This window comes from Pimephales promelas, chromosome 8 (assembly GCF_988280905.1).
Source record: "Pimephales promelas chromosome 8, fPimPro1.hap1.1, whole genome shotgun sequence".
In the NCBI taxonomy this organism is placed as follows: domain Eukaryota; kingdom Metazoa; phylum Chordata; class Actinopteri; order Cypriniformes; family Leuciscidae; genus Pimephales; species Pimephales promelas.
In genome coordinates this window covers 11,552,676-11,574,628 of record NC_142776.1, presented here as the reverse complement: position 1 = coordinate 11,574,628, position 21,953 = coordinate 11,552,676, and the positions used below count along the sequence as shown (strand labels likewise).

At 39.8% G+C, this 21,953-nt stretch overlaps 1 protein-coding gene across 15 annotated transcripts in view; it reads left to right on the top strand.

Annotated features, from left to right (window-relative positions):
* The window catches only part of tns1a (tensin 1a), a 138,701-nt gene that overhangs the window by 47,945 nt on the left and 68,803 nt on the right, over positions 1 to 21,953 (top strand). For 9 of the 15 annotated variants that reach the window (XM_089133941.1, XM_089133938.1, XM_089133933.1 and 6 more), the window contains 2 exons: positions 15,833 to 15,870; positions 19,566 to 19,604. In XM_089133941.1, the coding sequence (XP_088990067.1) occupies positions 15,833 to 15,870; positions 19,566 to 19,604 (77 nt within the window). Of the gene's footprint in view, positions 1 to 14,865; positions 15,006 to 15,832; positions 15,871 to 19,565; positions 19,605 to 21,953 lie in introns of those variants that run through there. The other 6 variants (XM_089133937.1, XM_089133936.1, XM_089133939.1 and 3 more) reach the window with 3 other exon arrangements.

The following is a 21,953-nucleotide window of genomic DNA, read 5'->3' as shown; positions in this document are numbered from 1 at the left end:
GATGGTTTCAGTAGCTTTACAGTGATAACAGAAAATGAAGGTAACAAAGATTGTTTTACAGCAGATCTATAGAAAGATATTGTCCAGTTTAAAGCTACACTGTGTGATTTTTACCCCCATCTAGCGGTGAAAATGTATATGACCATCCAGTGAATATTAGTTTCTGTTCCTCTCAATTCCGATTTCGTTTTAACTCCTACGGTGGCCAATGTAGTCCAAGATTAACATGGCTTCCAGTTCGACCTAGTCCATGAGTGTTAACTCAAACGTAAACGCGAAAGGCAAAGCCTGAATTAACATGTATGTCCCTCTTTGGCTAATGTACATTCAAGATGGAGGGGCAGCATGGCGACCGACATTAGAACCCCTTACCCGTATATATTTTCAATGGCATATTATACACTCACGAATACTTTATTACTTGAACGAAGTAAATATACATTAATGAGCACATATATTTTTGAAAGAACTAAGTGTTTTTAGCTAAGAATAAACTAAAAGAGTTACACAGTGTAGCTTTAAGTAAGTTCAGCATTAATTAATTTCCTTTGTAAAGAACACTTAATGGAGCACTATTATGATGTTGTTAAAGGCAACAAGTAATGGAAAGCATGTACAATTTGGTTGTGTTTAAGATAGACTAAAGCTCTATCAGGTTTTTCCCTGGGTCAAACATGATCTTCGGTGGTGATGGACGACCACAGTCATCCACACAAACACAATAAAAAGTACCCTACCCATGTGAACTGTGAGCCCAGTACTGACAATAAATCAAAATAATTGCAAAAAAAAAAAAAAGTTTGTAATATTAACTTATCCTATTTATTCATGAAATAAAAAAAAATAAACACTGTCAGGACAATTCATAACAAAGTGCTTAGAACTGTCTTATATTTAAAAATCTGTTAATTTATATGTAAAAACTCACTAACTGACTGATTTAAAAAGAACAACAACGGAACACATTACATAGAAAAAGTCAATTATTTTGCATTTACACCAATAATTGATGCACAGAATATTTGTTTTGCCCATTGCTATGTTTATCACTGTCAATTGGATTCAATCGTGCATTTACATAGGTTGTCAGTCCAGACACTTTTGGCGCTTTTCCACTGCATAGTACGGTACGGTTCGGCTCAGTACGCTTCGACTCGGCGCGGAACAGTTCGGATCGCTTTTCGTTTCCACCGCAGTAGTACCCCTTCAAAGTGTGTGGGACTGATCGTTATTTGCGCGCGCCTCTACTGCCATGACATCATCTTAAAAGCGCCACATTTTCAAACCCACAACACAGGGACAATGGAGACTATCGAGGGGATGGTGTTCCTGATTCTCGGTATGTGGTTGTTTTTAACTGCTAGACGGAAAAATGTGTTTAAAATGAGGCTGATTGCAGCAAAACAAAAATACTGCTAAAAAAGTGTCTCGTGTCTCGTGTCGCAAATCCAATGAAGCTAGTAGTGACGCAGGGAATGACGATTCTGTCTGACCAATCAGTGATCTGCAGTGTTTCACGTCACATTTTAATACCGGTACGGTACGCTTGGAACCTCAACAGACCAGGTACCATTTAAAGCGGCCTGAAGCGAACCGTACTGTACCGTACCATGCAGTGGAAAAGCACCACAAGTGAGACGTAGCGAACCGAACCGTACCGTACTATGCAGTGGAAAAGCGCCTTTTGATTTGTAGGTTAGCAATATGAAAAATATAAATTTTATACAGAAAGCGAGCAAATATCGCTGCCATTAGTCAATGATGTCATGATCCTGGTATTCTCCTTCCTCTGTCTCCCCCTTTTGGTCACACATTGTCATCTTCATTCACCCTTTCTCTGTGCTGACACGCCCACTTAGTATTACTCTTCATTTTCTACCAGCCGTCTCGTCAATTATCGCTATTGCACTCATCTCCTCCTCACCTGCTACCTCTTTATCTCTAATTTGTCTTTCTATTTCTCGGCCTATCTCCCAACTCTCCTTTGCCAGATTATTGTAGATGGTTACATTCATGTCGGATAGTTCTTCTGTTTAACTAAGTCCCGTCCTGTTTGGTGAGTCCTGTCCTGTTTGGTGAGTCCTGTCCTGTCGGTAACTCTTACTGTTCATATGCTAAAGTCTGCCCAGTTGAAGAAGAGAGACGGGTTTCTCACCTGTGTTTCTGACCGCTGTTTCTGTTCCTCATCTGCTTTCTCCGTTGTCTCTCCGGGACCAGCCAGCCCAGCCCGGGTGTCATTTCTACTGTTTTGTTTAAGAGACTTTCTGTTGTTAGCCCAACGCGGCGCATTCCTTGGTTATATTAAAGAGACTATTAATCTGCTTACGCCCTTGGGTCCTTCCTTCAGACATCCTTGACAGAATAATCTGGCCATTATAGACCCAGCATTGGAGAACCCAGTCCAGACTGCGCTAGAGATTCAGGGAGCCATGCTGGGCTGTCACAAGGAGGAACTGTCCGCTACCAGACACGCCGTGGATACCTTGGCAGCTCGAATTACTGACCTCTCTGAGCAGTTACTCATCTCCGTCGCGACCCTCCATCTAGACAACAGGAGGTTCATAAGCCCAGGGTAAACAACACGCCCTGCTTTGCCGGTGAGCCATCTGAATGTCGCCCCTTTCTGACTCAGTGTGAGGTGTTTTTTCTCTGCATCCTGTCACTTACTCCCAGGATCAAAAACACATCACCTATATTGTCTCTCTGCTCACCGGGAGGGCACGCAAGTGGGGTACGGTCGTTTGGAACGCCAAGTCGGACCGCTTGGACCGGTATTCGCTGTATAAGGAGGAGATGATTTGAGTTTTTGACCGCTCCGCTCACGGAATTGAGGCATCTCATCTCCTCTCCGAGCGCCACTGCTCTTGACCCTCCGCTCAGAACCCACACTACTTTTTCCACTACTCTCCACTGGCCATGCTCCTCTGTTTCCTGTCAAGCCCTAATTTACTTGGGAGCCGAGGGTAGTTTTATTGATGAGGCCTGGGCCCTTGAACAGGGCATTCCCTTAGTTGATTTAGAAGAGTTCACGTCTGGCAGCCTCCTTGAGAGGGTTCACCGGGCTACTATTCTGGTGAGTCTGACTGTTTCTGGAAATCATCGAGAAACTAGGTGTGGAACGGTACATGTATTCGTATTGAACCGAAACGGTACGGGCATCACGGTTCGATGCACGAATTTACACGGAGAATACACGGTACAAAAATAAATAAAACTCGCGTGCATATTAATTTATGTAATGCGGAACTACTGTTAGATACTCGCGTTCTTTAGGGACACATAATCTGTACCATCGGCTAGCTCTGAACGCGCGTTCACTTCAAATGTTGGCTTTATACGCGCATCCTCACTTTGCGTCAAACTAGACGCGAATGTGGCACTCTGTTCGTGTTTTGTGTGACCGCATAATGAACAGGCTGCGATGTCAAGATTGCAGTGTGTGTGTATGTGTGTGCATGCGTGCGTGCGTGCGAGAGAGAGAGAGAGAAAGAGAGAGAGGCGCGATAGAACTGTGGTTACACTGAATCCCACAGCAGAAACGCCCCTTCAAACAGAATGTTCAAATCAGAGGCAAAAATCAGGCTAGGAAAAATGCCCTTTATTACTAAATTATGACTATTTTTAATCTAAAAAATATACTAACACTACCGAGGAAACATTATAAAATAATAAAATAACCCCATGTCAGGGGACCTTGAAAGCATATTTTAAAAACTGAATTATAAATTTACATTTATTTGTTTCATATTAACACCAATAATAACATATTCCTTTTGTCACTGCGTAGCATTGTTGTACTAACATTCCATGTGAGTACAACAAGAGCATTAAGTGGCTTCATTATGACATACAAGTGTCATACTCCCTCCATTTTAAGGGCTTTGGTCTTAAGAGTTAGTAGGGTATAGAGATGGTCACTTCCACATGGACTTTCCCTGTATTTTCCCTTTCCCTTTTCCCTGTATTTTCATACCTTCACGCATGCACCCTGCAGATATCACGCGTCATCAGCACGTTTCATGCTATGCAGAGTTCGTCACTAGACAGATGTCAGTCACCTTTTACAGTTCCTCCTGAACCAAAACAACAAACTTATGCTTCGTTCACACCAACTGTCATTTGGAGGAGATGGAACCCTGAGTTTCAATGACAGCCCTATCAACGGCAAAATTAATATTGCATATTTTGAAATCTGGATGCCAAATGCAGCATTTCTTAAAGTCACCATAGAATCTAAATTGACCAATTGTATGCCCTCCTAATCTTTAATCAAAATAAAAGTCCCCTCCCACCAGCGACATCTCTGATGAAGTGTCTTTTGGCGCAAGGATGGGACAACCTTGGCAATCACATGAGATTGCAAAGCAATGGCAATCAACAACAATCCAATCAATTCCCGTAGGACAAAATTAAGTCCCGCCCAAGATTTTTTCTAGTTTGAGAAACCGTTTCACTACTTCCATTTAATTGACTTTAAAGGGTTAGTTCACCCAAAAATGAAAATTAAGTCATTAATTACTCACCCGCATGCTGTACCAACCCCGTAAGACCTTTGTTCATCTTCGGAACACAAATGAAGATATTTTTGATTAAATTTGAGAGCTGTATAACTACCACACAGGCTCCTAAGGGAAAGACACTTGACGGCCCAGAAAGTCAATGAAGAAAATGTTTAAATATTCCATGTGACTACAGTGGCTCAACTATAAGTTTATCAAGGGACGAGAATACTTTTTGTGCAAAAAAACAAACAAAAATAACGACTTTATTAGACTATTCCTTTTCTTCCTTGTTGGCCTGAAACGAGACTTCCTTAGATTTCCACGACGCATGCGCGAGAATTGAACTGAAGTAGTTGAAGGAGATCGCAATTTTCGTGCATGCGTCGTGGAAATCTATTGAAGTCTTGTTATTTATTTATTAGTGTGAGCAATAATTCCCATTTCTGCCAATTACCTTTACTGTGTGCATGTGTGCCATACATGCCTGCAATTTATCATGAAAAACAGTTTCAAAACTCGTATTATTGTGTATTTAAATGTACTTACTGATATCAGTGTAGTTTTAGACAGGCAGTGAGGAAAGTGTTTTAGAGACAAAGTCATTTCTGTGTATCATTAAATATGTGTACTAACTCTAACACTTTATTATTATTATTATTATTATTATTATTTTTAAATCAAGTACACTCAAATGAGTGTAGGGGAGAGTGGGGCACAACCTAACACATTTTGGTTTTGGCTCAATTAATTAAAAATAATTAGGTTAGATTAATATTTTTTTACACAAGCAACATACACATCTCTACTACAAATGAACACTTAAAAAGTTTTTTTCTAGGACCTACCATTTTCGTACAGTTGCACTGAAAGTGACAGAAGTGCAAATGTTACAACTTACCCCATATGCGGGGTTAATTGTAACAGACAGAAGGTTTAGTTGTAGCACTTGTGTCTAACACACATAATTCAGTACTATTTTATTTGAATAGTTTAATATTGTTTGTGCATCTGTATAGACAGATATCCATACATCCATCCCTCATGCAATCATCCTTCTATTGTGGATCAATATCATGGATAGAGACATAGAAAAGGGTTGCACAGTTTTGCAATAAATAATAATAAATAAAATTGTAAAATATTGTAATTGCAATTAAATTATATTTGTGTGTGGAAGCTGCATGTACAATTATTATTATTGTTATTAATAATAATAATAATAATAATAGTCATAATAATACAAATGAGCTTAAAATAAAAAATAAAGGGTTTATTGCTTTAAAAACAGGCCATATTTTTAATAAATAAACAAGTTATCATTCATAGTACACTACATTTGAAACATTTTTAAATTCCAACATTGTTTGTGAAAGTCCAACAAAGTTAAATGTATACTCAAACCTGAAAAGTTGTGTGGCTCCTTTTTCATTTGATTATCATTATACACTTGGCGGCTTAGTTGTAACACTGTGTTACAACTAACCCCGCTGTATATTACATATTTTTAAGCCTAGCTAACAGTCGCTAGGAATTGCTGACATGTTTAAAACGGTGCTATGTTTGAGCCAACAAGACAGTGATTAAGGCAATATAAAGTTAGATTTGGAAACGTATATACCCAACTCAGAAACCGAAAAAAATCTATGATGAAAAAATTTACTTGCATGGTGTCAAAACACTCTTTGTCCAGTATCTTCACTAAATATAATTTAGTGGGAGGGCCGTCTTCTGGCAGTGAGAGAAAAAGAGCAGAAAGACAGCCTGCTTGATCCTGATGAACTATGTAAAACGTCCATGTTACATTTAACCCCACGTTAGGTTGTGCCCCGCGCTCCCCTAGTCACATAATTAATCAGCCTAATGAAAGTCATTTTATTTTATATGGAGCAGGTCACCTCAGGAGCTGACATCATGATCACATAACAAGCCAAATACAGTACACTTTCTTTTGGTGATCCCCTTTATTGGACAATTTCTCCCCTACAATAACCATGAAGAACCATGGCTGAATTGTGTATAAAATATTGCAAACAGTGTATTTCTACAGTGGCAGGGTACAGTTTATCATCGGATGAGCTGGATGGTGCCTTGCATGGCTGACACCGCCATCGGTGTATGAATGAGTAAGTGAATGGGTGAATGTGAGGCGAATGTGAGACAAATGTAAAGCTCTTTGGTGGCCATTGGGTCTGTGAAAGCGCTATATAAATGCAGTCCATTTACCATTTTATTTTCTTCAGTAGTAACACCAAATTTAAATAGTCTCACTTAAGGTCATTTTATGGTAAACTCGTGATAAACTACTAATATAATAAAATAAAATAAAAAACAATTTGATCAAATGGTTGCAAGAGGTCTTTTTAAGGACACTATAAAGTATATGCATGTTGATAAGAGTGGTGATGGTGGGGGGTTGTGTTTTATGTTGAAGTGCATATTTGTGCAACCACAGCAGCATGTCAACTTGCTCACTGCAGCATGTCTGTGTATGTATTAGCAGTTGCACAGCTTTGTACTTGCAATGCATCAGCAGCATAAGCAGATCCACTGTGACCAACTACTTGTCATATACATAATAACATGCTAAAGGTTTATCCTGAGAGTTGTCATGACTGAAATATGTTTAATTTTACATGGTGCATGCTAGTGGTTCATATTGGGGTTTTAGGATCAAGGTTTCATTGCGATTTGTTTTGGGGGTGGAGTACAAGGTAAATAAAAAGTCTACACACCCCTGTTAAAAAAGCTGGATTTTTTTTTTATATAATTATGTAATAAATGAAACAAAGATAAATTGGAATCTTGGCTTGGGAATATTTTCCCACTCTTCTTTGTAAAAAAACTTTCCCAATCTGTTAATTTCTGAGGGCATCTCCTGCGCACGTGTGTCCTCCTCTGTTTCAGAGTCGGTTGACAGTGTGCGCTGTCCCCGGATCATACTGCTCTCATCCCCCTCTGTCCCCAGAACCCTGGCAGAGCAGGCCCCCGTGGAATACTGGTCCTTCCCTGGCCTCCTCTGTCAGGGCACGGATGATGACCGTGCCCCCACACGGAGCTGCTATGCCGTCCACGTCCGGGCAGGTCATTTCGCTTCACTGCATGACCGAGGGGATGTCTGTGGTTTGCTTGACTCCGTTGGCACAGTTCTTGTAAGCCTGGCTAGAGTTTCCTAATCTGTTCCGCTGGGTCGTACGAACCATCGGCTCGGCTATGCGATTCAGTTTGCACGGTCTCCTCCCTGCTTCAGGGGAGTCCTCTCCTCTATAATCGGTGGCTATTCCCCTATTATGAGAGCGGAGGTTGCTACCCTACTGGCGAAGGGTACGATCGAGACTGTCCCTCCAGACACTGCTCTTGCATTGCTCAAGGTCAACGTGTACTAGCCCACTCTGACATTACCGTGTCAATATTATACATGTCACATTTATTTATATAGCGCTTTTCACAATACAGATTACACAATATCATACATCTAACATCAAGGTGGTCTGTGCTCCTGCCGTATGTCACAACTCGCCCGCCACCTCTTTATGGAGTCAGAAGCGCTTCGAGACATTATTCCTGGAGCCCTGAACTGTGTAGCCTAAGAGCTCCCACGGTTTCACCCCTCCCTGAATGGTGACTCCATCCCCTGGCGGTTCAGCTGGTTTTGGACCAGTTCTGGGATATATCTGTTTGCCTCTTATGACTCGACCCATTGCTCACTATATTATTCCCTGACCGAGAATTACTTCCTTCAAGATTGGTTGGAGCGAAGGCTGTCTCCCTTCACCCTCAAAGTATCCATTGCTGCTATTGCTACACACCATGACACATCCTGGTAGAAGGTAAGTCTGTTGGGAAGCACGACCTGATCGTCAGGTTCCTGAGGGGAGTGAGGAAACCTCCTCAACCTCCTCTCGTTCCCTCTTGGGACCTCTCAGTGGTTCTAACTGCCCTGCAGAGTGCTCCCCTTGAGTCTTTGCAATCAGTGGAGCTTAAGTTCATTTTAATAAAAAAAACAGGGCTCCTGGTTGCATTGGCGTCCATCAAGTGGGTAGGGGACCTGCACGCATTCTCCGTTGACGAAGCACACCTGGAATCCGTGCCGGCTTACTCTCATGTGATCCTGAGACCCTGGCCTGGATATGTGCCCAAGGTTCCCACCACTCCCTTCCGGGACCAGGTGGTGAACCTACAAGCACTGCCCCTGGAGGAGGCAGACCCAGCCTTGGCACTGCTCTGTCCAGTATGTGCTCTCAGCGCCTATGTAGAAATAACACAGTGTTTCAGGACCTCAGACCAGCTCTTTGTCTGTTATGGTGGGAAGCAAAAGCTTTCTCAATGGATAGTAGACGTCATTGCTTTGGAGTGTGGCATCCTCTTGGGCTATACCTCATGGCACCTCGCTAATTGACATCTGCAGAGCTGCAGCCTGTGTGACACCCAACACATTTGCCAGGTTCTCCAATCTCTGAGAGGAGCCTGTGTCAATATAAACAATATTCTCTCAAAAATACAAACATGTACATACATGTTGCTCACATATTATGGTAGCCCTCTTGGTGCAAAATAGAGTGTAATTTCACCTTTACCATTAATATGTTAATAAGCAACTGAAAAAAGCACAAATGTCAGGGCATTTGAAAACATCTCAAGGACCCCAAAAACACCTTAGAACCCAAAAGGTTAAAGAAGTGAGAGAGTCCCACTGAAACTTATTCAGAGGCTCCTGGGGCATGTATGGCAGATGCAGCTCCATATGAAGATCGCTTCAGCACTGGCTTCGGCTGGATCCCTAGGTGGCCTTGGCAGAGCGGCACACCCCATGTAACAATCACCCTGGCCGGCCACCAAACCCTCAGCCCTAAAACAGACCTTTTGTTTCTCCAGCGGTGTCTTTAAAGAGAGGTGAAATGTACGCAACTCAAGCCACTGGATTCCAATGCAGACAGAGGGCGCTAGGCCTCTGTTCCTGCATGCCCTTTGTACGTGGCCCCTCAGCTGTAATGGTTTATACTAGTTCTAGAAGCCATTGGCCCGGAGAAACAAAAGATCTGTTTGCAGGCTGAGGGTTTGGTGTCCACCTCAGTTCCAGAAAATTGATATGTTACAAGGACTCCTCAGGTGACCAGTAGCTGCCAATTAGCCTATCGACGGCCCCTCTCCCAAAACGGTCATTGTCCAATCACACATCATAGCAACTGTTACTATGTGAGCTGGTTCATCAAACATTGACTCCAAGCAAGATGGTGAAGCGGTGCGCCCACAGCATTTGTAAATCAGACACAAGATGTTGATGAATGTAAAAATGTAAATATGAATTGGCGTGTCATACATATGCCATTTCATGAGATTCAGTCTGGAATATTCCATATATGGAACAGACGAAGAAGTGCCATAATCATGTGACATTCCAGGAACAAAGCTAACAGAGGCCGTTTCTTAAAACCAAGAATGCAAAGAACGGACTTGTATTCTTGGGAAGAAAGCTCTTGCTAGTTGTTCTTGGAAGAACGAACTCACTAGGTGACGAGCACACAGAACGCTGCTGACAGTTTGAGACGATGTGTTCTTGCTGGTATTGCGCAATAGTACCCCCGTACAGACGCCGTCTGCAGTGCCCAAACATAAAGAGAATTATTACAGCCAGGCTTTATCACCCAAACCTAAGGGATTACTATACATACACTACAATGTAATGTATATTCATAACAATAAAGCAACATCTGTCTCATTTTAATTCTGCTTCTGTTGTTTGTTTGTGCACATCATTAGCCAACGGCGGGAAAAAACGCCGGTAATATTCGGTAATATTCAGGTAACTTTTGACCTTCCTCTCTCTGCTTCCCGCTCCTTCCGCGAATGCCGAAATGAATTATGGGATATTTCTGCCGTCAAGTTCACACAAGTTACCAACCGATGCATCCTCGGTAAAATGGGAGTGTCAAGAACACATCCGGGATTTTTAACCGTTCTTGCCTAAATGCAAACTTGTGTATTGGGACAGTACTTGGGCCACGACTGATGACGTTTTACAAGTCCACAAGAACACAAGTACAGACAAAAAGGCATATTGAGAAACGGCCAGAGATCGCCGTAACATGCAGATGAAGATGTTTTGAAGACATATGAAGATATATATATATGGTTGAACTCAATGAAAAATCGGAATCGGCCTAGAAAAACTTCACCTAGTTTTATTTATTTATTTATTTTTACATTTGCCGTAGTATTGTTGATAGTTGTCATCATGAATATTGATGTATTTCACATTAGTAGTGGGAAGTTGAGTCTTTGAGTCTCGTTCAGCAAAATGAACAAATCTTTTTTTCCAAGTCATTTCGTTCTTTTCAGCATAATATAATTAAAATGGCATGTTAAATATCCCAACACATCTAGTACTTACGAAAACCTAGTACTTACGAAAACGACTACATTTGTAAAAGGAATAAAAATAAACTATAGGGTAATGCAGCTATAGCCAAAGCCAAAAAAGATGGCCAGAAAAAGTAATGATTAGTTCATCTCTCGAGTTCGGGTTCGGCCGGGTGCGAGTCTTTTGTTCATCCTGTCAGTCCCATAGAGGCTATGCTGTCAGTACGAAAGAGAAATGATTAGTTCAATCATTTCAGAATAATTAGTCTTCGGGTTTGAGTCCTTCGTTCAATTGTCACGTGACTGCTGGTATCTCGCATCAAATACAACATTAGATTCGTGTTATTGATTGCGTCTGAATGTATATTGTTTTATATTTAGGCATTAAAATACTAAATATGTGCAATGAACATTATGTAAAAAAATAAAAGTTCCACTTTGTCCCTGTCCGTCTCTTTTCTATATTGTGCATCCGTGGTGTGTTTTATTATATATTAGTAATTAACTACTATTATATTACATTATCTATGTGCTTGTTTGTAAAATGTTTTGTAGGAATTAGTAGGCTATTCAATACGGTGACAATTCATGTGACAAAAGAATGAAGGACTCAAACCCAAAGACTCGAGAGACGAACTAATCATTTGTCTTTCCGGTACTGACAGCATAGTCTCTATGGGACTGACAGGAAGAACGAAAGACTCGGACCCGGCCGAACCCGAACTCGAGACTCAAGAGATGAACTAATCATTTCTCTTTCCGGTACTGACAGAATAGCCTCTATGGGACTGAAAGGAAGAACGAAAGACTCGGACCCGCCCCGAACCTGAAGATTCAGAGATGAACTAACGTTAATCATCTGTTTCCAGTACAGATTCAGAACCCATATGTTGCAATGCGCATGCGGGGTTAATACAAAATGAACGAATCACTATCTAGTTAAAGATCCGTTCAAAATGAACAAATCGTTCATGAACGACACATAACTATTTCACACCTGGGAAGACAAAGACCCTCCTCTAATTGTCCTATCAGGTGGGACTGTGAGGGAACTATGGAACAAAGAATGTGGAGAGATTAAAATAATGGCTTTTTAATTGTTTGGATTTATTTACAACACAACACAATCCAAAGATACCGTAGGACAAAAAAGCTCATTATTGAACACACTGATCTAAAGACAGAGACTTGACACCTTTGTTCCATTTCCAACATACCTGTCATTTCCAAGGTGTTTGCTTTTTTATAGTATCATGTTCATATACATAGACGCGTGTGAATGTTTAAGTCAGCAGGACTCATCAGTGGCATCTGACAGGCATCTAAAATCACAATCAAATCATGGCAATCACATTGACTGGCAGACAGCCCATGACTCATTAGCGTGAAGGATTAACGTGTGACCTGAAACTATTAAAGGGCCCCTTGCAGACATGACAATCACCTTTCATCTGAAGGGACTGTTTGGTAGGCAGGCCCCGAGGCATGGCAAGGAAATGCAGTGTTTCATTCCCTGTTCTCAGGGAACATGGGTTACAGTCGTAACCTAAGGCGTTCCCTTTCAAAGCGGAACTTGCACTGCGTCGATGACACTGTGGGGAACGATATACCCTTGCCGCCATGCTAAGGGAAGTGCATACCCATTGGCAGTGACAACTGTCAGAACCAGCAATTCAGGTCACACTGGGCTGTCAGTGATAGGATTCCCTACGGTCGTAGCCCCAGCTATATGTTCCACTGGAAACCTCCAAAAACATAGTTTAATGAAAGGCCTACCTCAGCCTGCTAGGGCCTAGGACCACAACTCCGAACTTGACGCGCAGGAATTTTTTACGCGCATAACGCGTCTTTGCATTGACTTAAAATTGAAATCATTCGCGCCTGACGCGCTATTCGCGTCCGGTGTGAACGTAGCATTAAGCTGCAGGCAGCGCAAATAAAGGATCTATCATGAGCGAGAAAGCGAAAGAGACTGGGGTACACCAAGTTACTGTCATGACGTGAGTTTGTTGTTATATTCTCTTGACCTATCTGGCTGGTGCTGTGATAATCCACTAGTGCTTATCACTGCCTCTGACGGTCAGGAGGAATGAAACTGCTCTCTTTGGGGGTCATAATGGACTAAGGCTTCTGCTGACTGAAAAAATAATTTTGCCTGTTCAAATGTATTCTCTTGTTCAACACTCCATTTGCACTTGTAATTAAAACTGTGAAGAAATTTTGGCAGAACCTTCAGCTCTTCAGGGTCCACCTTGTGTCCTTGAACATTTCCATTCCCATTATGCTTCTCGCTTCAGTCATAGCTCTCCTCTTTGAAGTCTTGGCAGTACTGTAGCAAGAGTCAGAAGGTGCTTGTGGTCAACTTGTAGTCCCAACATAGTCTCACTGAATTGTCAGGCTTTAGAATAGGTATGGGTTCTGGGTTATTCATTGCCTCTATTATCATAGGTTTAAAATTATAAAGTTGTGTTGTGAGCAACTTATGTATGTTCCTCTCTTCATCTGTGAGTCTTTTTTTGTTTTTTGTTTCCCATGTACTGTATGTGATGTAGCCTACTCTTTGCACTTTTCCTTGTTTGTCTGTCTTGTGCACTGCTCCCCCTTTAAACTCTTCCATTTTTGACCTCGTATGTCTTTTTGACACATTTATGTCATTTTATTTTTACTTAATGAGTGACACCCTCACAACTACTGCTGCTGCAGCTAAGCCCGACATCTGTAGCATGTTTTGCTTTGACCCCCTCTTTCCTTCTTGCTTAGGCCAGGTTACACCACTGTTTGTGCATCTCCATGGCCCTTGGTATCTGCATTTTGGGCCTGCAAATTCCTCATATTCTTGTTGGCTGTCTCTATTGCTCTGTTTCTTACAATAACCTGTGGTCACTGTGGTCGTTGGATATTCCACAGACCAGCCTCTTTCTCTGTGCATTTCCTGTTGATTTGTTTCCATACTTGCAGTTTCCATCTTTACATAACATATACTGTATATCCTTCTGTGTGTGAATTCTAATAAAAATGATTTCTGTCTTGCTGCATCAGTAATATGTATTTGACTCGATGATAAATGGCATCTTGCTGCCTACCATGCTAGCCATCTTCTATTCCTTTCTTAAAATTTTGACTGCATAATCAGTAAAGTTCCTGATCTTTTTGTTCTAGAGACCTCCTCAGTCTTTCCTTTTTTTTCTTGATGGCATTTATATAATGATTTGAGACTTGAGGTTTCAGTCAGGATGTTCACTGAGAAGCTATCCCTTGCAAAAATATAGTGTTCTGACAAACTCCTGTGGCAAACTTATGGTGAACATTGCCACAAATTCAATTTTTTTATTTATTTTTTACATGTGAGCTTTGTGGCGAACAGTGTGCAGCAACTTTGCAGCAGACAGTTGTGGCAAGTCTATGGTAAATATGAGTGTACAAGTGCTTCTACTTTTTGGTGTAGATTCAAAGTATTTTTTTATATCATTTAAGGTTTAAATATAGAAAACAATTATCTCTTGACAATACATCAAAATACAACTACAAAAAAATCAACACTATGTCCAATACTTCTAAACATATTGGTCTTCAACATATAACACATAATTCAAATTAAAAGGAATGGTAAGCTCTAATTGAATACATAATATTAAATAACCAAGATAAACAATCAATATTACATTGTATCAATATGTAAAAAAACAACAACAACAACAACAACAAAACAACAATATTATCATAACCTCAGCCATTAAACACTATAAATTCATTCATTTACTTGTTTTTTATTCACATATTCTATTAAGCATGACTGCTCCCCTACAGGTACAAGTTCACTTCTTTGTTGAAATCTGCATCTTTCATTTTCAGATGATCTGAAAATGAACTGAAAAAGAGAGTGAAACTAAACTGTATAATGGGGTGATGGAACATTAAGCATGTGTTATTCATTTCATTGCTCAGACTTTATTAATTTTAACTTAAATGCTGTTGATGTCTTGCCATACAGATCACATGATTCTTAAAGTCCCTCCATGAGTTTGTGAATGGTGAAGCCTGGGCCTTCATGCTGGAACCTCTCAAGAGTTGTTACAAGCCATGTTTTTAAGACTGCCAATGACTTCAGTATCAGGGGCAGGCTTCATTCTCTTTCAGGATCAACTGGTAAATAAATGAGTTTCTAAACAATCTATATATATACAGCTGATACAGAATATGAGCATGACTATTCATCTAATCACATCTAACGTCATCAGCAGGCAACATATTTACAGTCATTGAACTGAAAACCTCACTTACAGCTGTACATAAGTAAATATAAAGTATGGGAGAAAAGAGGGACACAGATGAAATATGACACACAAGTGAGATAGATAGATAGATTTTACTTAACTAATTTGCTGTTTTGAATGAAAAAAAAAATCACTTACATGATTCATCTAGATCTGAAGAACTGTCACATTACCAGAACCTCAGTCATATCTATTGACATAAAGTTCATGCTATTTTCATATTTTTGTCATTTATATAATTTGTTATGAAGTAAAATGGCCTCACCTCAGAGAAACTCACTGCTTTTAGGTTGCTGCAGATTTGCCGCAAAGTACCCATAAGTTAGCCGCAAAGAAATGTTTTTGCAAGGGACATGCTATTTTCACTGTAAATAGTGTTACAGTGTAAATAGTGGTAAATGCTGTTTGCACCAAATATACATAGCACCAAATATCACCTTGCTTGCATTAAATACAAATAGTGACATGACATTCACATAAAGTATAAATAGAAGTAACTGAATATTTGTACTATTAAATAGTACAAATAACCATAGCCTATTTGCACCTGTCTTGTAGAACACAGATCAGATTATCTTTACAAAGCACTTTTGTAGTGTGAATTGGGACAGTAAGAGTAAATGATTGTATATTGAACTTTGGATTCAATACTTCTATGATCACATTTAATGCATTTTTTTTTCTTTCCTTTCCCTGCAGTGTGCAAGTTGTCCTGCCATAAGAAATGTGAGGTAAAGGTAAATCATGTATATATTTTTTTTCATATTTCACTTTCTTTTAAGAGGACTTTTACAAAATTATATATTTGTATTATCTTTCTTGCTGTGTATCATGCTAGATTCTGACACATAAGATTTTATAGGTGTATTTTATTTAATTGACCTTTATTGACCTCTGTTTACATGTTTGTTAAAATCACCCTGCTTTGCAGTGCCAAATGTATGAAATGTGCCTTCATACAGTCACATAAGCTGTATGTGTTTTAAAACACCAATCAGGATTTACGTGTCAACATTTTTACTTACCAATACAAAAGCTCAAAATAATCCAGTTATTTAAATCACCCGCACGCTGTATTTATCTGAGCATGGCTGCTGATACCACAAATGTGCAAATAAGGAATTTAACTGAGGGTTTAAGAATGTAAAGTGTGAAACATCAGATTATAAATACCCAGGATTAATTGCTAAATCCCAAATTAGGTATGAGTAGACAAAACATGAATCAAGATAACCTCGGAACCTTGGGTGTGCAAAGCCCTAGCCATGCTTGGGCCTCATGGGAATTCTTGTTTCTCGACTCTTTGCTCAGCCCCACAGCGGTCAGTGAATTATCTGTACAAGAGGTTGGATTCAGGAGTCATTTTTTCAGTGCCCCTCCTGGGAGAATGTTGCGTCTCGGTCACCACGATCCAAGAGCTGTGTTGCCTCTGCCAATTTCACTGCCTTCACTTTTTCATTCATAGATACTGGGTTCACACAGCTTACTTCTGTGGCCATGGGATTGAAAACAAGAGTTTGTCTACTATGATATCACTCATTCAGCCACCTTGAGCAGGTTTAAATCAATCGCTCATAGCAGCTTATACGAGAGTGAAGAGACACACAGAAGAGGATTGTGTGTCAGAATAGATTCCGGGTGTATTTCCTTGTCACTCCCTGCTGAGAGAGAAGTTGTTACTCATTTTTCTAGTTTGCCATTGGCTAAATCTCCCACCAGTGGTGATGTAGATTGTTCACACAGGGCCGGCCCGTGGCATAGACCTTATTCAGAGCAGCGCCATGACAGGTATGAAAGTGAAGCTGTGAGGGATAGACTTACCGTGTTTCCAATGGCATCCGCTGTAAAAAGCTGAATAAAGCTCCTAGATTACTTACAATTTTCCACAGCTTATGTTGTCGGGAGTTTTTTGTCAACTGACATTTCTTGGAAAGATATTTTTCTAATGTTTCATGAGCAGAACAATCCCAAACACATTAAATAGTAAATAAACAGTAAATTAAATTAGTAAATTAAACAGTACAGCTCATTGAAGAGATGCATGTCTATCCCTCACAGCCTCGCTTTCATTCTCATTAAAAATCAAAAATGGCGCTGCAGTGAATGTATAGGCAGTATAGGCAAATGCTGATTTTTTAAAAAAAAAATTGTATTACTAATACTATTTTAAAACCATTAATTTTAAATACTACAAAATAAAGCAAAACAACTCCACAAAAACTTAACTAAGTCCCCCGACTCCGGTCCAGTGCATCAATCTCCCCCCGCCCAGCGAGAGCTTAAAGTGTGCCAGAAAAAGAGTGCGTGCGATCAGTTTACTGTTGGTAATTTGTTGTTTAGCGTCGCCGCTCGCCGCATCCAATGTAGACAACATTGCTTTCGTTTGAGGGCGCTTACACTCAAGCACTCCCTTAGAAACGGGCCTCGCGGCCATCTAGACACGGTGAAAGTTTCCTCATTGTGACGGATGGCCGAATTTTCATGACACATTTAAATTAGCAATGTTAGCAATAGTCTGCTGCGATAGATAGCAGGTTATAACCGTGTGTTCTATTTCATAGATCAAAACGTGAAAATATTTAGAGGCTCTGTTCACCACAGACCTTATTTCAGGCGATTTAGCAAAAACCCATTCAAAAATCCCATAGAGCGAGGGAACCATAATGCTAAAATGCTAACTCACTTCCGCGTTTTGGCCTACAGAGTGACGTCGTAACTTCGGGACTCAATTGCGTGCAGAGATGTCATGCGCGCACGCATGGTTTGAATGAGCGACCTCCTGTTTCGTCACGTGTAGATCTGTTATCCTCTCGCGAAAGTCATTTGCCATGCGTGCCAGCATCAATTGTGTGCACGTTTATTTTAGTCATTAATTTGTTGCCATAGTTAATACAAAACCTCGATTTTGTATTAATGTTGGTCAGAATTTGTGCATGCAACAAGTAGGCTAAGATGTGCATTTGTGGATCAAGTGACACGCGTGCATTTATTGACTTGTTGGATGGATCTTTTTGGATTCATTTGGAGTTTGACACTTTCATTTCGCCGGTTTAGAAAACCTGCTACCACTTGATGGCAGTGCTTAAACAACGGCAGCGTAATCAAGCGTTCTTCCCAATTTAAGATGCTTTTGTGGATTATAAAGTGATAGTACAAAATACCTACCTTATTAATAAAGAATAATTTGTAGAAGCAAACAGATTAAATCAGATTATGAAAAACACCCATAGAAAACCATTATAAAACACTTAATGTGCAATAGCACGTTAATAATACTCTTGAAAACTGTTCTAACTCAAACTTTTAGGGATTAAAAAAAGTGAAACTTTTTGAGTGAAAAGTAAAACTAAAAGTGTTGTCAGAAATTTAGTAATGGTGATGTGACCGTTATGTAGTCCATTTATAGCTTTTCACATCTGCTGATTGTATTTGGGCTTCAAAATTCGTAAAAGTTGTGTGAAGATATTGTGAAGATTTTGTGTGAAGATATTGGAAAAAAATGTGTATAAACTCATAAACTTTTGTTGGTCACAGAGATCCTATTAGAATTTTGCTGAGGGAACCAGGGTGATGCTAACTGTTGTACCAAACTTTGGTACAATTTCAGATTACATTTTCATTAAATTATGCTTTATGTAAAAGCAGCAGTATTTTAAAAGCATCTATTTTATGAAAGAATGTGATTACGTAATTAGATTTTGCTAATTACTAGAAGTGAGAGTTGTATTGCTTAAGACGTTTTCCCTTCACTGCTGCTACCACCTATTCTTATCTACATTCAAGGCAAAGCTTTTCTGATCTCAGATGAGCCTACAGTTCTGGAATGTTTTTGATTCATGTAGTCACTGGTATGAATCAAAATTGCGAACATTGGTCACCCATATGTCACTTTAAGCAAGAATATATATGTAAAAGATTTACCTTGATTCCTGCCTGAAGTTGTCATAAAATTTGACTTGATCGTACAGTGCTTTCCAAACCTGTCCCAGAGGGCCCACACCACTGCATTTTGTAGAGAGTGCAATATCTGAATTAGTTGTGACCATTATGGAGACATCTTAAATGTGTAGAAATATGATAAACAAATTATATAGTAATTCAAAGTGGGTAAAAATTACAACAATTTATTTATTAATTTTGTGGACAAAATATTTTATCTGCAGCAAATTGTAAAGTTTAAAAGTTACAAAATTCAGATTTCAGTATCCAGAACAGTATTCTATATGAGAACCTGATATTGACAATGTGTTGATTACAATTGTTATTTACTGTAGGTAAAGAAAATGATAAGGGAACAAATCACAATTTTCCTGCTTAAAATACTGTAGGCCTACTGATATATTTAGACTCATTGTGGGTTAAAAATATAGCTGATGTTTTCAGTCACAGTTGTCTTTTTTCTCCCTCTATCTCCTTCTCGATTTATCTGTAGGTATCCACAGCCTGTGAATCTACAACTAACAACAGCCAGGTTAGATGTTTTTAATTTAATACTTATTTTGTTTTTTTGTAGCTCAATATTCCTCCTTTCATTCAGCACAGAATGAATTTGAGTTATTCATGAAACAACACATATTGCACAATTATTATTACTACAGATTGAGTTGCTTTAATTTTAAGGTCTCCATCAAAATTTCAATTAAACCACTAAGGTCCCCATCACAATTTCAATTAAAATTAAAATGAAATCGGCAATAAAAAAAAGTTTTTGTCTTGCTGCAATGTAAGTAATTTAGAACTAATTTTGATGCAGGCATTTCCATGTTTGTCATTTTACAGTAGTGTAATTTTTTATTCAAATGATACCAAATATTGCATGGTGGTAATAAAAATGCATTTTTCTGAACCTATATCCAAGAAACATGTACATGAAATTGAAAGTCATGAAAGTCCGTTCAAAAGATCTCGGAGTAGTTGAAAAACTGATGTGTTCTCTCTTGCTGTTGTCCATGTGTATCACAAATTTCGAACAATGTTGCAATAGCCATTATGGACCACGCCTAAAAAACAAATAGGTTATATCTGCTTAAACATTGGTATTTATTATACGTTGAAAATATATATGCAATTATACTCTATATTGCCAAAAGTATCGGACACCCTTCCAAATCATTGAATTCAGGTATTTCAAATCACTTCCATGGCCATGGCATGCAGACCGCCTCTACAAACATTTGTGAAAGATCGGGTTGCTCTTAGGAACTCAGTGAATTCAAGCATAGTACCATGATAGGTTGCCATTCGTGAAATTTCCTCAATACTAAATATTCCACGGTCAACTGTTAGTGGTATTATAACTAAGAGGGGTCAGCACATGCTGAGGCGGACAGTGCGCAGTCGCCAACTTCCTGCAGATTCAATAGCTACAAACCTCCAAACTTTGTGTAGCCTTCAGATTAGCTCAAGAACAGTGCGTAGAGAGCTTTATGGAAAGGGTTTCCATGGCCGAGCAGCGGCATCCAAGCCTTACATCATCAAGTGCAATGCAAAGTGTTGGATGCAGTGGTGAAAGCACAACGCCACTGGACTCTACAGCAGTGGAGACATGTTCTCTGGAGTGATGAATCACGCTTCTCTGTATGGCAATCTGATGTCTGGGTTTGACGGTTGCCAGGAGAACTTCTCAGGTTCGTCCTTCAGATCTATTGTGACAAACCAATCCTCGGGTTGAATTTTATTCACTATGGTGAGCATCTTGAACCTGAACCTCCTCAGAGGCCGATTCAAGTGCCTGAGATCTATCATTAGACACAACCCCCCTCCTACTTGGGAACTATGAAGTAGAGGCTTTAAAACCCGGCTACCTGTCTGGCTGAGGAATATGTTATATAGCTTCATTTACCAGCAGGGAGTTTACTTCTTGTTCCAATACTCGACCCTCCTTTGGGTTGGCTACAGTCCAGACCACCCCGATGAAATTTGTTGGGAGGAAACCGAACTGCAGTCTGTACCCCAAGGAAACCAGCCTCTCGAGGCTGCTTTCGGGTATCGTTTGAGATTCGTTCAAGATCTCCTGAAGCGGCTCTCGGTCTGCAGGGTCGAGAATCGAAAGGATTCTCGATATGTGGGTGCGAGCGCTGCCTAGCCATGGGATACAGACATTGATTTCCTGAGGACTCCCCAGATAGTAGGTTTTCATTCTTGACACCCTGAAGCGGAGGACCAGCATGGAAAAATCGAAAACGATTTTTGACGTTCGTTGCTCATCATTTTAATTTCTCAGAATTAAATGCAGTCATTAACACTGGATAAGTGAAACACGGTCTGGATGGTAGGCTGAAATTATAAAATATATAAATTCTTAAAGTCAGATAATATTCCATCATTTCAATTTCATAGAATTAAATGCAGCCATAATCACCAAAAAATACTGTTTAAATATTATTTACGGTCTCTCAATCTACTCGCTGCCTCAGCAAACATCCCTCAAGAATAAAGTCAACAGGTGCGAGGCTGAAACTAGATATTTCTCCTGGCCTCAACTCGATAGAAGACCTTTGGGATGAATTATAGCGGAGACTGCGAGCCATGCCTTCTCATCCAATATCAGTGCCTGACTTCACAAATGCGTTTCTATGAATGGTCAAAAATTCCCATAAACACACACCCAAACCTTGTGGAATGCCTTTCCAGAAGAGTTGAAGCTGTTATAGCTGCAAAGGGTGGGCCAACTTCATATCAAACCTTACAGATTAAGGAAGGGATATCATTAAAGTTCATATTCATGTAAAGGCAGATGTCCCAAAACTTTTGGCAATATGGTGTATTTGTGGAAAAATATGTGCAATTATATTTGTGAAAATATATGTGGATTGTGTGT